The sequence below is a fragment of the Dipodomys merriami genome, unplaced genomic scaffold (assembly GCF_024711535.1).
Source record: "Dipodomys merriami isolate MVZ:Mamm:240054 unplaced genomic scaffold, mDipMer1.0.p SCAF_10, whole genome shotgun sequence".
NCBI classification, from domain to species: domain Eukaryota; kingdom Metazoa; phylum Chordata; class Mammalia; order Rodentia; family Heteromyidae; genus Dipodomys; species Dipodomys merriami.
The window spans coordinates 9088716-9104816 of NW_027202271.1; the positions used below are offsets into that span (position 1 = coordinate 9088716).

Sequence of the window (16101 nt, forward strand, 5' to 3'; positions counted from 1 at the left end):
TTTAAAAAATAATTAATATTCTTATTAAGTAGTTGATTTCTTTCTTTGTTATTACAGAATGAGACTCCTCTCTTAGGGAGGAATCTCATAAAGTGTTATTTATGCCTTTTTTTCTAATGGTACTTGAAATGATTTTGAACTTCTTATGTTTTTCTTAAAAGGAAAAAAGATTTCATGTCACTCATTCAAAAATGCTCAGATATAAATCGATTCGCTTTCTAACTGAATATACAGGATCAGTTGAAATTAAAGTCATCCATGAAAGAATATTGATCTAATTATTTGATGAGGAGTATTCTGAAATATGACTAAAATGTAGCAACACTGAAAGAGACAAGACAAGATACTGGCTTTGATAACAAAACTTCAGATCCCTTAAAGCCTTTTAATATAAAAGGATGATTGGACAAATAAATATTCTTCATATAATTAAAATAATCCAGACACTCTTGTGATATATATATATATGTACTTTACACGTATAAAAATGTAAATAAATAAGTTGGTAAAAATTCTGATATAAACATTGTTATTTAAAGAACAACTTCATTATTATCAATTTATCAAAATAGAAAAAGAAAAATATTACAGTTCTTTCCTAGTGCAAAGTCTGAATTATTCAATGGACTACTTTTTTGGAAATAGACAAGTAGCAGACATTGAAGAATTCTATACTTCTGTCTTACTATTTGTGTAATCTGTACTTATTGTTATTTTCTTGATCTTGTGTGTGTGAAGTTGAAAACATCAGCTGTGCCCAGCACTTTAATAAACATTCAAGTTTTTCACTTACACCACCATTTACACACACACACACACACACACACACACACACAAAACACTCCCCCCCAAAAATCTCCAGCACAATTCAGATATATTGGAATACAGAATTAAATATATTCCAATCCAATATATAAACATCAGATGATACCATAATAGATATAAATCTTAAAATGTAAAATATCAATTGAAAGCTCGAAAGCATGACCTAAAACTGACTCAAAAATATAATTAGAAATTGTCAATATCTTTATGCAAGATTTTATGTTGTACATTAAAATGCATTATATTGTTCATAGATTAGGGAACTGACACAAATTTGTAAGATGATACCCAGCAGTAAATGATTTCAGGCTTTGTGTGTCTTCTGGTCTCTCCTATAAGTCACACACTCTGCTGCAAAAGTAAAAACCAGCACCCAGAGAAAATGATCAAGTAAGGCTGCTGTGATCCAAGAAGACACAATGACAGAAGCATTAAGCATTTAGTGTTCTGGATTTGGATCCAGGGTTATAGTGTGCTGACCCCAGAAAGAGAGAGCCAATGGCTCAGGCCTGTAATCCTAGCTACTCAGAAAACTGAGATATGAGGATCCCAGTTCAAAGCTAGCCCAGGCAGAAAAGTCTGTGAGATTCTTATCTCCAATTAACCAGCAAGAAACTGGAAGTGGAGATGTGGCTCAAGTGGTAGAGCACCAGCCTTCAGGAAAAAGCTAAGGGACAAAGCCCAGGCCCTGAGTTCAAGCCTTACTGCCAGCACACACACATACACACACACACACAGAATACAAACCCAAAACACTTTCTAGTAACTCCCATACCAACCACAAAGCAGAAGACATAAGTTAAATGTTGAATACTTTGTGAATTGAAGTCACAAGTCACAAAACAATATAAGAAAATATAACCTTTGTGCTCAGAAACCAACGCCAGTAGAGTTTGTTCTACAATGAATTAGTGGCTAGGATTCTGTTTCTCTCACTGCTGGAAAGAAGGGGAAAGGGGCAACAAAAAGCTCTTCTTGAGAGCTAGGTTTACAAACTAAAGCAAATAAATTAAATAAATAAATAAAATATGTCACCAAGATAAGGTTGACAAGGGATTTCTAATCTAAAATGGCTAACAGAAAATAGTAACCTTTCATGTTAAGTTCCTGTAGTGTATTTGATCTACATGGAATGAATCCCCTAAAGGTAAAAAAAAAATATTTCTTCAGCTCTATAGCACACTGCCTAAGATGTCATAGCTGGGCAGAAAATGTTTTTAAAATAATTAGGCGAGGGCAGAATTTAGGCTTTTATTAGTTCCCATAAAAGTATGATCCTCTGAAACAATAATTTTACTTTAAACAATCCCTAATAAAATTAAAATGTTTTATTGTCTCATATCCACAGGCACACTTTGAATACAAAGATAATTCCAGCCTGAATGAGAACTTCACTCCTATTCTAAATAAAGCCTGGCTCAAATAGGAGTACAGAGTTCACAGAAGAGGTTTGCCTTGGGAATCATGAGTACAGACAACACGGTCTGGATATAACACTAAAGGCCAGGTGCTGGTGGCTCACATCTGTAATCCTAGTCACTCAGGAGGCTGACATCTAAAGAATCACGGTTCAAAGCCAGCCCAGGCAGGAAAATCTGTGAGGCTTTATTGGTTACTTAATGTGTCTTATCTCCAGTTAACCAGCAAAAAGCTGGAAGTGGAGGTATGGCTCAAGTGGCTCAATTGCCAGCCTTGAGTGAAAAAGCTCACTGGCTCTGAGTTCAAGTCCTAAAACCAGTACACACACACACACACACACACACACACACACACACACACACACACGCACAAATACTGAAAAATTTCCAAAATATAAATGGCTTAACTTTAGAGTTTAATCAGTTTTTCACCAAGAGGTTCTTGGTTGCTCATGCTGTTAAGATAAAAAAATAATCAAAAGGAGAAAAAGTAATCAAAATACTAATTTCTTATATTTATGTATTAATTATTCTTCAAAACCTGCATATTTGAAGTATACCAAAGAAAATAATGAACCATTCATGAACAATACTTATAACTTTTGTTTATGGCTCCAAGAAATTAGCTGAGTAGAAAACTGAAATATCCCTAAATCACAGGAACTCCACACAGTGGAAAAATATGAATATTCATATAAATTATTATATACATCATACTTCTCCAAGATGTATGTCACAAAGTGTAAACAATTTATGTGTGTAAATCTCTCTCTCATTTCTTCAATATAATTATTTTCACATTGCTAAACAAGGTAAGTTTCCCCCAAATAAAAGCAAGTCTTAGCACAAGGTTATTTGGTTTTTGCATCAGTTACAAAACACTAACAGACAGAGGCAAAACACAGACTTCATGCCCCATTGTTACATGTGAGATGTTAATATTATATCAATAGGAACACATGTCTGGTTATTAGAAGGCAAGCCAAAGATGTAACAAGGAAAACGTGTCCAGTCAAACAGCACTATTGTTTGAAATTCACAAATTAAAAATAAATACATATAAAAGACTTCATATATATATTACAGTACTTGGGATTGAGTAGGTTCTTCATCACACTAAAATTTAATAACATTAGATAAGGCCACAGGGCTCTGTTAGTTTGTTGTTGTTTTTTTAAATCGGAGGAGATGTAGAGTGTGTGGGTTTCATGAGTTATGAAGAGAAGAAGTGAAAATGAAAGGAGTATGATTTTTTTAAAAGCAAAATAGAAAAGATTAAGAATGCTTTCATACCATCTCCCATGGTCCCCGATTCCATGCTGCCCCCTCTGGGCACGCATGGGTGTGACACTGTGCCACGCTGGGGGGCTTGTTTCCAAGTTCACAGTTGTGCTCTGGTAACACTTGGCCATCAGGAAATTGACAGATGACGAATCTTGATTTGATCCCACCCCCACAAGTTTGTGAACACTGAAAAGAAGAACAGGAACATCCAAATCCATGTTTAAACAGAACTAGGAGCAGTGGATCGTAAAGCTTAGTTTTCCTTTTTAATAGCCCATATTTCTTCCTGTATTAAAAATGGAAGTCAATGTTTTAATTTGATCATGAAAAAAATCGGACCCAATGTTGGGAATTAGGATGATACAATATTTGAGGAAGGTGTTGATGATAATGTGAGCAGATACAATGTATGCTATCTGATCCATGAACTATTCAGAAACCATAAAAAATAATAAAGGTAGATCAAACTTTATAAACATGGAAAGATGTTCAGCATACATTATAGGGAAATAGCTGCTGGCAAATACATGTGTGTACATGCACTCCATGTGTATGTATGCACATTTCTGTGTGGATATGTGTCTTGCATTCTGCGTGTGTGTTTCTGTAACTCTCATGCAACAAACTATTAGCAGGCAATATGTCAACATGCAAAAATGCTATATTTATGTTTTTCATATGATTTGAATTTTCAACATGAATGTACGTAACATTGTAGAAAGAATAAAATTAATTTTGGAAAATTGTTAAAATCTACTTCTAAAAACTGTATTTGATGTTTACTACCATCTGCTAAACAGGTGTAACCTTAAAAAAAAGATTCTTAAATTCTCTATGAAAAAAAACTGTGGGTTAAAACTCATTAAGTGTAAACATTTGGCTACTTAAATTAGATGGATTTAATTTATTCAGGCAAAACTAACAGGCATCTGTATTTCAAACTCTTTCTCATCTAGAATAGAGGTGGGAGTTGGGGGTTGGGGTTATCATCCTAGAACTCAGGAGGCTAAGATCTGAGAATCAAGGTTCAAAGCCAGCCATAGTGGACAAATCTGAGAGTCTTATCTCCAAGGAGCCAGTACAAAGCCAGAAGCAGAGCTGTGGCCCAAATGGTAGAGTATTTTCCTTGAGCAAACAACAACCAACCACAACTCTGGGACAGCACCCAGGTCTTGAGTTCAAGCTCCAGGACAAGCACACGTGCGCGCGCACACACACACACACACACACACACACACACACACACACACACACATACACACACACACACACACACACACACACACCTCCCCAGAACAATTTTAATCATTGAAGTAATAGAATCTTCAATATAGGCATGGTAATGTAAGATCATGCCAAAGCTAATGGTATAGAATAACCTCTACAATTGTAGGGTGTGAATGCCACAGCTTACCTCTCCCCAGTTTCCATAGTTCCAGCGTGGACAGGGTCCTGACTCACAGTGCTGGGACTCTGGAGGCCTGGAAGCTGGGTCACAGTAGCTGGCACTTTGTCCGTTTTCATCCTGGCAGACCACCGCCCTCTGCTGGATACCCCCAGCACAGCTGCTGGAGCACTGGCAGGACCAAGCAGAGAAGCACACATATAGACACAGATGCACAGAACCTTACTGTACATGGAATCTGCTTCTGACTTAACTGAAAGCAAACTCAACATTAAAACCTCCCTCCTTGGGATCCCACGGTGAACCAAGAAAGCTTGTCAGAGTCCTTTGAAGGCCAGGAGACAGTGACTCATGTCTTTAATCCTAACTCCTCAGGAAGCTGAGATCTGAGGATCATGGTTAAAAACCATCTCAGAGGGCAGTAAAGTCCATAAGACTCTTATTTCCAATTAACCACCGAAAAGCTAGAAGTGGAGCTGTGGTTCAGGTGGTAGAGTGCCAACCTTGAGTAAAAATGATAAAGAACAATGCCTACACTTGAGTTCAAGCTCCACAAAAGAGACAAAAAAAAAACAAAAACAAAAAAAAAAAAACCAAAAAAGCAAAGGATGGGGTGATATTGTCCAAAGAGAAATGTACTCATTAATTGACTTAAGAAATAATAAACCCTCTGAACAATACCTTAATAATAACTATAAAATTCTATTTTTTGCAAAAAGCAAAACACTTTAGAATCTTAGGGCTTTGGGCTTCATTAGACTTTATTGGTGAAAACGTTAGATCTTTTGAATTTGCATTAGGTGTTATATAAACAGGAATTAAAGTTTTTATCTGGATATTTTGCTTTGAATGAGTAATGTCAGGTAAAATAAGAACTACAATTACAATTCATAGGATTATAGTACTATGGTTTTTCACACCAGCTCTTTTTTGGGGGGGGAGGGGTCCGGTCGTGGGGCCTGAACTCTGGGCCTGGGCACTGTTCCTCAGCTTTTCAGCTCAAGGCTAGCGCTCTACCACTTGAGCCACAGTGCCACTTCCCGCTTTTTTTCTTTTTTGCTTATGTGGTGCTGAGGAATCGAACCCAGGGCCTCATGCATGCAAGGCAAGCGCTCTACCACTGAGCCACCTTCCCAGCCCCCTTATTTTTTTTTAATCACATGGTAATTTCGTTTTGTTCGCAAACATCTGAGGTCACAGCCTTAGAGTATTTTTTTTCCTTTTGCTTTCATGATAACGAGCTATAACCAGATTGTTTTTGAGCGCATTCCTCTAGAGTTATAACATCACATCACTACATAATTCAATAAGAATTCTGGGGACTTGTAACCTGCATCAAAAAGATGCTTAATTCTTTCAAGATTGTGAACTATCGATTATCAGATAAGCTTAGCATTAAAAGCATTTGGTGTCATGATATATATAGATATATCTATACATATATATCTATCTACATATATATATATATATACACACACATGTACATACGTATCTCAGTTAAAGGGCTAGCATCTAACACACTGACAGAGTTATTAACACAATAATAAAGAGTGCTTACAGCTCCCCAGGGTCCTGTTCTCCACTGGTTTCCTCTGATGGATGAAGGAGGATGTTTGTCCACTTCCGGTTTGTGACTGAATGGGAAATTCCCGCCTTGGAAATGGCTCTGGACGGGTGGACAGACAGCCAGGATGCATGCTTGCTGGGTGGCCGGACGGGTTTCAGGGTCACAGTAGTTCTCATCAATGGCTTGGTGAGAGTTGACACATACAACCTGTCGAGTTGCTTTTCCTTGACCACAGGAAGCTGAACACTGGTAAGAAATGGAGCCAACGTTTACAACCTGGGTCTCTAGGCTTCCCACATTTAATCTCAACTATGCAATCGTCTCTGGGAGGATACTCCCTTCCTATTTCCTCCACAGAATACTCACAGGAGACCAGGTGCCTGCTCGCCATTCTCCACATGGGCTGAAGCAGACCTCAATCTCTGCAGGCCGGGGCAGGTGGGCGCAGGCAGATTCCTCGGCTATCTCGTCTTTAGCATCACGACAGCTTACATAGCGGGCCCGCTTCCCTCTCCCACAAGACACAGAACACTAAGAGAAGAAGACAATAGTATGGAGGCATGCTATGATGGCTCTAACCCACTGGCTCACCAAGAGCTGTTGCTCTGTCTCCAAACCATCTCACTTCCTGAGAAAACAGCAACTGTAAATAGTATCATGGGGCATCGTCTCTAAGATGGGACAGCAGAATTTCACAGCTTAAATCACAGCTTTCACACACCAAGCTAGGCACCAGTCATCCAAGCCACTCAGGAGGCTGAGATCTGAGAATTGAGGTTGGAAGCCGGTCCTGGGCAGGGAAGTCCATGAGATTCTTAACTCCAATTAATCAGCAAAAACAAACAAACAAACAAAGAAACCAGAAGTGGGGGTGTGGCTCCAGTGGTGGAGCACTGGCCTTGAGTAATAAAAAAAAAAAAAAGCTCAGGGACAGCACCCAGGCTGTGAGTTCAAACCGCAATATTGGCACTAAATAAATAAATAAAAATAAAAAGATTTCACAAATTAGATATGATCATTAAGTGAATATAATGATTTGAAATAATACGCCAGAATTGAAGACACCAAAAGATTCCACATAAAGGAATCTTAAGATCTCATGAAAAATATAAACAATATAAGGTTTATTTTTTTATTATCTTTAAATAGTTTATAAGTATAATGCATCTTATCTGACTTCACCACTTACATCGTTCGCTGCTCCATCTGTCCCAATCTTACTCATCCTCTCAGAAATTTAACCTTTTTAAGTAGTTGTACAAAGGAGTTTAGGTAGTTGTACAAAGGAGTTGCCCCTTAACAAAGCAGGTTGTGAATACGGCACATTTCAACCAAGGTCACCCCTCCCTCCCAACCCCCCTCCTTCCCTCCCTCTTCTTAATTTTGAAATCTCGGCTGCATTCTCCTCACTTCTACTCTCTCATTCATTCACCCTCCCCTTGACACCACCCCATCCCTTTCAAAAAAATTAATCTTGAAAGGCATAAGTAATAAGAGTATACAGGATCCCATAATTAAAATACAAGATGAAAGCAAATTACATAGTCCAGATACATTAAAGTGTTCAGAAAAGGCACACGAAAATGCTTGCAGATTAAACGAGGGTTGATAAATGCCTGATGACCACATCTGCTTCTCATAACAGCCGGGGACATAAGGATAATTATTATCCTCATTTTGTAGATTCGAAAAATAGCCCCTGAAGACTTCAAATTTCCTGCTCTGAGACATGGGCCATGGTAAGCCAGCACCATGACTTAGCTATTAAGTGACTTGATTCTAAGCCCTGGGCTTCTTCCTTACCATCAAAATCCCCAGGAATGAACAACACCAACACTAACTCAGCAAATCTGCACCAACCCCGTGTGCTGCGATCTAGTAAATCAATTCACTCACTGCTGTCCAGGAGCCGTGCCGCCATTGCGCTCCCTTCCCCAGGGGAGTAGCTGGTAACGAAGTGGCCGCAGCTTTGGGGAGAACTGGGCAAGATGGAAGCATACAGTCCTGTTCACAAAGAAAAGCAGACTTAATCAAAGACCATTCATTGACTCACTCTGATTTGTGTTAAGTCTGATTCTTCTTTCCTTTTTTACATACCTGATTCAACACCACTACATGCTATACTATAACCAGATGATTTTGAAGGTCCTTATTTTCAAATGCACCAAGTAAGCTGGGCACTGGTAGCTCATCCCTGTAATCCTACCTACTCACTAGGCTGAGATCCCTTGGACAGAAAAGTCCACAAAACTCCATTGCCAATGAATAAGCAAAAACCTGGTCTAGAGGCATGGCTCAGGTGGTAAGGGTGCTGGCTGTCAGCAAGCAAACTGGATAAAATTGTGAGGTCCTGAGTTCAAGTCCAAGTACCAGCCAAAAAGAATAAAAGCACAAAGATTGTAAAAGCACACAGATTGTAGACCTGTATAGTAAGACTTGCAATCTTAATATTTGGATCATTCTTTGTCACTATTAAGGTAAAATTCTTCAAAGATGCTATCCCAAAGGCATACAGAACTCTACCTGGAAAAGCACAGCACATTTCAAACACATAAGTGTCAAACAGTCTAAAGAATGATACTAAAGAAGTTAAATGAGTAACCAATAGGAGATAATGGTTTCAGAATAAAGCTATAAAACTGGCCAGGTTCTGGTAGCTCACCCCATAATCCTAGCATCTCAGGAGGCTGAGATCTGATAATCAAGGTTTGAAGCCAACTCAGGCAGATATATTTGAGAAACTCTTATCTCCAATGAACCAGCAAAATGCCAGAAGTGAAGCTGTAGCTCAAGTAGCAACCAGCATCCTTGAGCAATAAATCCAAGGAAGAAATTCCAACACATACACACACACACACACACACACACACACACACACACACACACACACACACACACACCTCATTCTCTCTTCTCTCTCTCTCTTTCTCTCTCTCTTTCTGTCTCTGTCTCTGTCTCTCTGTCTCTCTGTCTCTCTGTCTCTCTGTCTCTCTGTCTCTCTGTCTCTCTCTCTCTCTCTCTCTCTCTCTTATCTCCAATTAACCACCAGAAAACCGGAAGTGATGCTGTGACTCAAGTGGTAGAGCATTAGCCTTGAGCTGAAGAGCTGAGGGACAGCACCAGGCAGAGAGTTCAAGCACCACAACCAAAAAAAAAAAAAAAAAAAAAGAGAGAGAAAAAAAGAAAAGAACTTGAACACATCAATAATTCACCAGTTACATAAATACCTTTGTTTATAACCTACAGAAAAGATTTCTTGCTGGGCACAAGATTATGGGGTCACGCCTGTAATCCTAGCCACTCAGTAAGCTGAGGTCTGAGGATCATGGTTCAAAGCCCACCTGGGCAGGAAAGTCCATGAAACTCTTATCTCCAATTAACTACCCCCCAAAAGCCACAAGTAGAGTTGTGGCTCAAATGGAAGAGCATTAGCCTTGAGCCAAAGAGGTTCAGGGACAGCGCCCAGGCCCTGAGTTCAAGCTCCAGGACTGGCACCAAAGACAAACATAAAAACAGTTCTCTTACCTGCTTGTCAGTGGGGCGGCTGGCAGCAGGGCACTCTCTACCATCCAACTCGAATGGTCCACCAACACATTTAACAGCCCGAATCTGATAGCCATGTCCACAAGTGGCTGTGCACTGAAAGGGAAAAATGAGGGGACATCAAACCATTGTGTTTCAAAACGCCAATGAATGCCCATTTCCTTAGTGGGTGCAGAAGTAATCATATATTTTCAGGGGGTCATTTTATTAGCTCTTTTGAATTTGGCGGGGACACCACGGAGGTTTGAACTTAGGAGACTTGTGTTTGCTTGGCAGGCACTCTACCACTGAACCGAATTTCCAGCCCTCTTTGCTTTAGATGTCTTTTCAATGGGGTCTATTCATGCTTGCTGCGTGACTGAAATGACAGGCATGTACCACCACACCCAGCCAGCTTTCTATTGGTTGAGGTGAGAGGTCTTGCCGAGTTTATACCTCCCAATTTTTGCCTCCTAAGTATTCCTACATACATAGATGTGAGCTACCACATCCAGCTTGTAGGAACCCTCTGTACAAGGTTCAAGACTTAAAATTAGAAAATTATATCAATATGCTTATGTATTCAAAGTTGTTAAATCGATATTGTATACACATGGAAGTTAACAAAAATGTGTTCATAGATTTTCTTAAGTTATCACATAAATATCAAGAGAGGCTTGATATTGTAGAGACATGCTCAATATAACTTAGGGAGACAAAATACTGTTCAAATCTATTTGATATCTAATTTAATATTTTAAGTAAATTTCAGATGAGCTCCTCTCCTGTCCTGTAATCCTAGCTATTCAGGAGGCGGAAATCTGAAGATCAGGGTTTGAAGTCAGTCCAGGCAAGAAAGTCCATGAGACTCTTAATCTCCAATTAACTACCACAAACTGGAAAAGTGGAGCTGTAGTTCAAGTGATAGCGCCCCATCCTTGGGCAAAAAGGCTAAGGGACAGCACCCAGGCCATAAGTTCAAGCCCTTGCTCTGACTCACATACACATGTAAATTTCAAGAGAACAAATAACCAGGTGTATATAGTTATTAAAGAAATGAGAGAAGATTTCCTGAGACTCGGGCAAGCTCTGACTGGTAGACAGCTTGGCACCTGATCCAACCCAACCCTCATTCACCTTGTACTGAGCCTGGCTGGCAAAACTTCTAACCAATGGACACCACTCTAAACACAATAAAGGTCGTAAGCAATAAAGGTCCACAGAAATCAACACAAAGCCAGGCCCCCCGTGGCTCACACCTGTCATCCCAGCTACTCAGGAGGCTGAGATCTGAAGATCACAGTTTGAAGCCAGCCTGGGCAGATAAATCCAAGAGCTTCTTCTCCCCAATGAACCAGCAAGAAGCCCAGGTATGGCACACACACACACACACACACACACACACACACACACACACACACACACACACACACACACACACACACACACACACACACACACACACACACACAGCCAAGTTTCCTTCACCACGTGATAACCGTTCTCAGGCTCCTTGGTGTACTGTTACCTCACTCCACTCACTCGTTGCCCATCCGGGGCAGGAAACCTCATTGCAGCGCTCCACCGTCACTCGGGCAAGCTGCTGGCATTCTTTCTCAGCAAGATGGCGGCCAAAGTTATTGACACAGTAAGAGTCTCGGGTCCTCTGCCCTCCTCCACAGCTTCGAGAACACTGATTGAAGACGAAGGAGAAATAAAGCAGTGAACTTTTGGAAACAGAAACAAAAAATCAAATGTTGAACAGAACCATCAATAGTTCATTAGAATTTAAGAAGGAACAACTTTCCTTCTCTCCCTCTCTGTGTCTCTCTATTTCTCTTTGTGGGTCTGTCTCTGTCTCTCTGTGTGTGTGTCTTTCTCTTTTTTTTTTCTTCTTTTGGTTGTGGGGCTTGAACTCTGGGCCTGGGTGCCTTTTTTTCTTGATACTGGTACTGGGGCTTGAACTCAGGGCCTGGGCACTATCCTTGAGCTTTTAATCTCAAGGCTTGCTCTACCCCTTGAGCCACAGCTCCACTTCTGGCTTATGGATGGTTTGTTGGAGATAGGAGTCTCATAGACTTTCCTGCCCAGGTTGGCTGTGAACGGCGATCCTCACAACTCAGTCTCCTGAGTATCTGGGATTCTTGACATGAGCCACCAGATTGTGGGGATTTCTCTTGAGCCACATTCAGTACTGTACCTGGGACCATTCTGAATAATGCCACCTTATCACACCACAGTCGCCCCGACACGGCTCACGGAGAGGAGGTTTCAGCTGGTCTCTGCAGTGCTGGTCATCCACAGGGGCCGTCTGTCCTTTGTGGATGGAGTACTTCATGCAGCGGATGTCCAAGGACCGAGAGCCAGGACCGCAGGCAGATGAGCAGTGACTTCTGCCCACAATATGCCATCTGGGAAGAGAGATGACAGGATGCCTAAGGGGCTATGCTGAGCTACTCCAGCCTAAAAGCAGACTCAGAGACTCATGCACGTGACTCAATTCAACAAGCCCTAAGAATGACTGCAGGAGCCACCTGAACATATTCCATGAGCCCCTGAATTAGGACGTACTCTCGCTTAAACTTTAAGTGTATATACATAAAAATAAGGTCCATACAAATGGAGAGAGGAGGGATGGCCAAATGCAGTCAGAATACTCAAGGCGCACGTGTGAAAATGGGAGCAATGGAGGAGAAGGATGGGAGGGGTGACATGGACCAAGAAGCTGATGGAACTGATGGCCCTTTCTACAACTACTTAAAAATTAAAAATTAAAAATAGTACAAAATGCAGAGAAAAAAGAAGTCCATAAAGATTGACTTACAAGGGTATACACATGTATTTTTGGGAGAGGAGAGGGAGAAAGAGACAGACAGACAGAGCAGACAGAGACTGTGTGTGGGGGGGGGGGGCCAGGGGAAAGGGATTTTCAGAGATACTTTTTTTTTTTCAAAATAAAATCTTAGTTATGGCCCAGTGCCAGAGACTCACACTTATAATCCCAACTACTCAGGAGGCTGAGACCCGAGGATCATGGTTCACCAGGCCCAATGCACAAAAAACAAAAACCTTGGAAGATAGGTGGTTGTCCTCAGCATTGGTCATTACCAGTCACCAAACCAAACACAACCAAGGGACCAAATGGGTCAGAGGCCAGACATAGAGGCTCACGTGACTCAGGAAGCTGAGATTGGAGGATCGAGATTTGAAGCCAGTCCTCAGCAGGAAAGTCTATGAGAATGTTATCTCCATTAACTAGCAAAAAGCTGGAAGTGGCGCTGTGGCTCAAATAGTAGCGTGCTAGCCTGAAGCACAAAAGCTCAGAGACAGTGCTTAGGTCCTTAGATAAGACTCTCACACACACACACACACACACACACACACACACACACACACACACACACACACACACACACACACACACACACACACACACACACACACACACGAGTTCCTAAGCTTCAGTACTAATTATTGAGCGTAAAATGTTATCATGGCAGGGTGCTAGTAAGTATGGCACTGTGTTCAATATTTCACATCTGATCTCACTTATTAGTTTAGCTGCACTGTACACAATCACACCACGCATCATTGCTCCTTTACCTCAGTTCACAGTCTGTGTTGCATTCTTCAGTCACGAACTCAGGGAGCAGCAAGTGGTCGCAGCGCTGATCGGGCACAACCATGCGATCGCTCTGACGGATGCAGACAACTTTCCTTCTGCGAAGACCTTGGCAAAGTCAAACCAAAAAGTTACAAAGATGGAAGAAATATTGCCACCAGTGGGTGTCTCGTCATTATTTAAATCTGCCAGAACCTGCTTACAGGATTCACCTAGGAAAGTGACAATTGGCAATACCACTTAGTAGAGATGCTAGGATGCAACTCAAGAATTCATTTTGTTATAATAAGGAAGCTGAATCTTGGATGACTGAAGAGTTTAATTAATGAAGAGACAAAAAAATTGGAAGTATGGTTAAGTGGAGATTAGAGTCTCATGAACTTTCCTGTCCGGACTGATTTCAAACCACGATCCTCAGATCTCAGCCTCTTGAGTAGCTAGGATGACAGGCATGAGCCACCAGAGCCCAGCTGTTTTTCTTTTTTTGTCTCTCCCAAAAATTTCCCAATGGTGCCATTTTCTTCCCTGTTCCTTTGAGTTAGTTGTGCCATTTGTACAAATATCTTTTCTTTGGGGCAATGGTGCTAGGATTTGAACTCAGGTCCTGGCACTTACTAGGTTAGTGCTCTACCACTTGAGCCACAGCCTCCTCTCTCTTTTGCTTTACTTCACTTTTCAACAACGGTCTTATTTTTGCCTGGAGTCAGCCTCGGACTGCCATCCTCCTATCTACACCTCCCATGGAGCTGGGATTACAGGTGGGTACCTCCATGCCTGGCTTGTTCTTTGATACAAAATCTTACCTAGGCTGGCACAAATACATTTTATCACAGTCAGAAAAGAGGTGGAGTGAGGTAAAGAAAGGTAGATTGAGATTCCAGAAGGACCCAAAAGATCCTAGCATAAGCTGTCCAACTTGGAGCTACTAGGTTTATTACCCAGGTACCTTGACACATTTTGCTGCAGTCTTCCCATGGCCCTTGTGGGTTCCACTTAAACGAGTCACTCTTCTCTTCCACAGGAATGTTGAAGGAGTAGTGTATATTCGGGTTGTATAAATCACCAACACATAACACCTCAATAAAAAAAGAGTACAAGTAACATACAATTCATTTTCAACTACTCTTTCTTTCTTTCTTTCTTTCTTTCTTTGTTTCTTTCTGGCACTTACCTTGCTTTTCTCAGCAGGTGCTCTACCATCTGAGCCATACCTCTAGCCCTGCATTTTGCTAGTTAATTAGAGATGGAGTCTCTTAGAATTTTTCTGCCCAGGGTTGGCTTTTGAACTAGGATCTTCCATTAGGATTACAGGTATGAGCCTCTAGTGTTAAATATTTCCTTAATGTATCACTTTTATATTTAACGATAAATGTTAACCATGCGACCAGTTTAGTTCTTCTATTAAGATTAAAGCTAAGCTTTAATAAGTCCAAGTTTTATCACTACCTTTTTTTTTGCTAGTCCCCAGGCTTGAATTCAGGGCCTGGGCACTGTTCCTGAGCTTCTTTTGCTCAAGGCTAGCACTCTACCACTTGAGCCACAGTGCAACATCCAGCCTTTTCTGTGTATGTGGTACAGAGGAATCAAACCCAGGGCTTCATCCATGCTAGGCAAACACTCTACCATTAAGCCACATTTCCAGCCCTATCACTACTTACTAAAGCTAAGTCTTATTAATACTGAAAATCCTTTTACCTGCACCACAAGTTCTTCCTCCAGTCGGTCAGTGCTATTAATTCTCTCGACTGAGTGGTTTGATCCACTGTACTCAAAAATAGCCCCTTGTATGTTGATTTCTTTCTTTGACATGCTTACAACAAAATTTCCATTCAACAGGAAATTCCCTTGAGAGTCAGATAAGGCTAGAAAAGAAGAATATATGGTTCGTGAAATTGCAAAGCCAGACAACAGGCAACAGTACCAAAAATACTTTTCTAGCTTTTTTTTTTATTTTTGAGGGGTGAGGTGTCTGGTAGTAGTGGGATTTGAACTCAGGACCTTGCCCCTTGGCTCGGCTTGCTCAGCTGACACTTGCTACTTAAGCCATGCATTTTGTTGCTGAATTGGAGATGAAGTCTCATAATCTTTTCTTCCTCTAGCTAGCCTCGAACCCTCATCCTCTAGAACTAAGCCTCCCAAGTAGCTGGGATTACAAACCTGGGCCCTGGATACCTGATACTACATTAACTTTTTAAATTCAGCAATTAAGGAATGTGAGTTAATACTCAGGGAGCTGAATTGATTTCACTTCTCCTGTGCTATCAAATCTGTAAGTGGGGAAACTTGAGCACATCAGCCCACGGTATGAAAATATTTCACCCTATACTCCCCTATCCAAACTGCATATCTGTCCCAAAAAGCAGATGCTTCATAAGAGGCTGACAGTACGTAGCAATTCAGAGAGAACTCACAGTCCCAGCAGAGAGATAATACACATCAACGTCAGGGTCAGTATTTG

General features: G+C 40.9%; 1 protein-coding gene across 1 annotated transcript in view; it reads right to left on the reverse strand.

Moving 5' to 3' along the window:
• Adamts20 (ADAM metallopeptidase with thrombospondin type 1 motif 20) overlaps positions 1 to 16101 on the reverse strand; it is a 109819-nt gene that overhangs the window by 38917 nt on the left and 54801 nt on the right. Inside the window, exons 17-27 of the mRNA XM_070034805.1 lie at positions 15339 to 15505; positions 14590 to 14719; positions 13625 to 13751; positions 12222 to 12432; positions 11550 to 11714; positions 10025 to 10138; positions 8396 to 8503; positions 6866 to 7030; positions 6491 to 6745; positions 4942 to 5103; positions 3537 to 3713 (exon numbers count right to left, since the gene is read on the reverse strand). Of these exons, the coding sequence (XP_069890906.1) occupies positions 3537 to 3713; positions 4942 to 5103; positions 6491 to 6745; positions 6866 to 7030; positions 8396 to 8503; positions 10025 to 10138; positions 11550 to 11714; positions 12222 to 12432; positions 13625 to 13751; positions 14590 to 14719; positions 15339 to 15505 (1781 nt within the window). The remainder of the gene's footprint in view (positions 1 to 3536; positions 3714 to 4941; positions 5104 to 6490; positions 6746 to 6865; positions 7031 to 8395; positions 8504 to 10024; positions 10139 to 11549; positions 11715 to 12221; positions 12433 to 13624; positions 13752 to 14589; positions 14720 to 15338; positions 15506 to 16101) is intronic.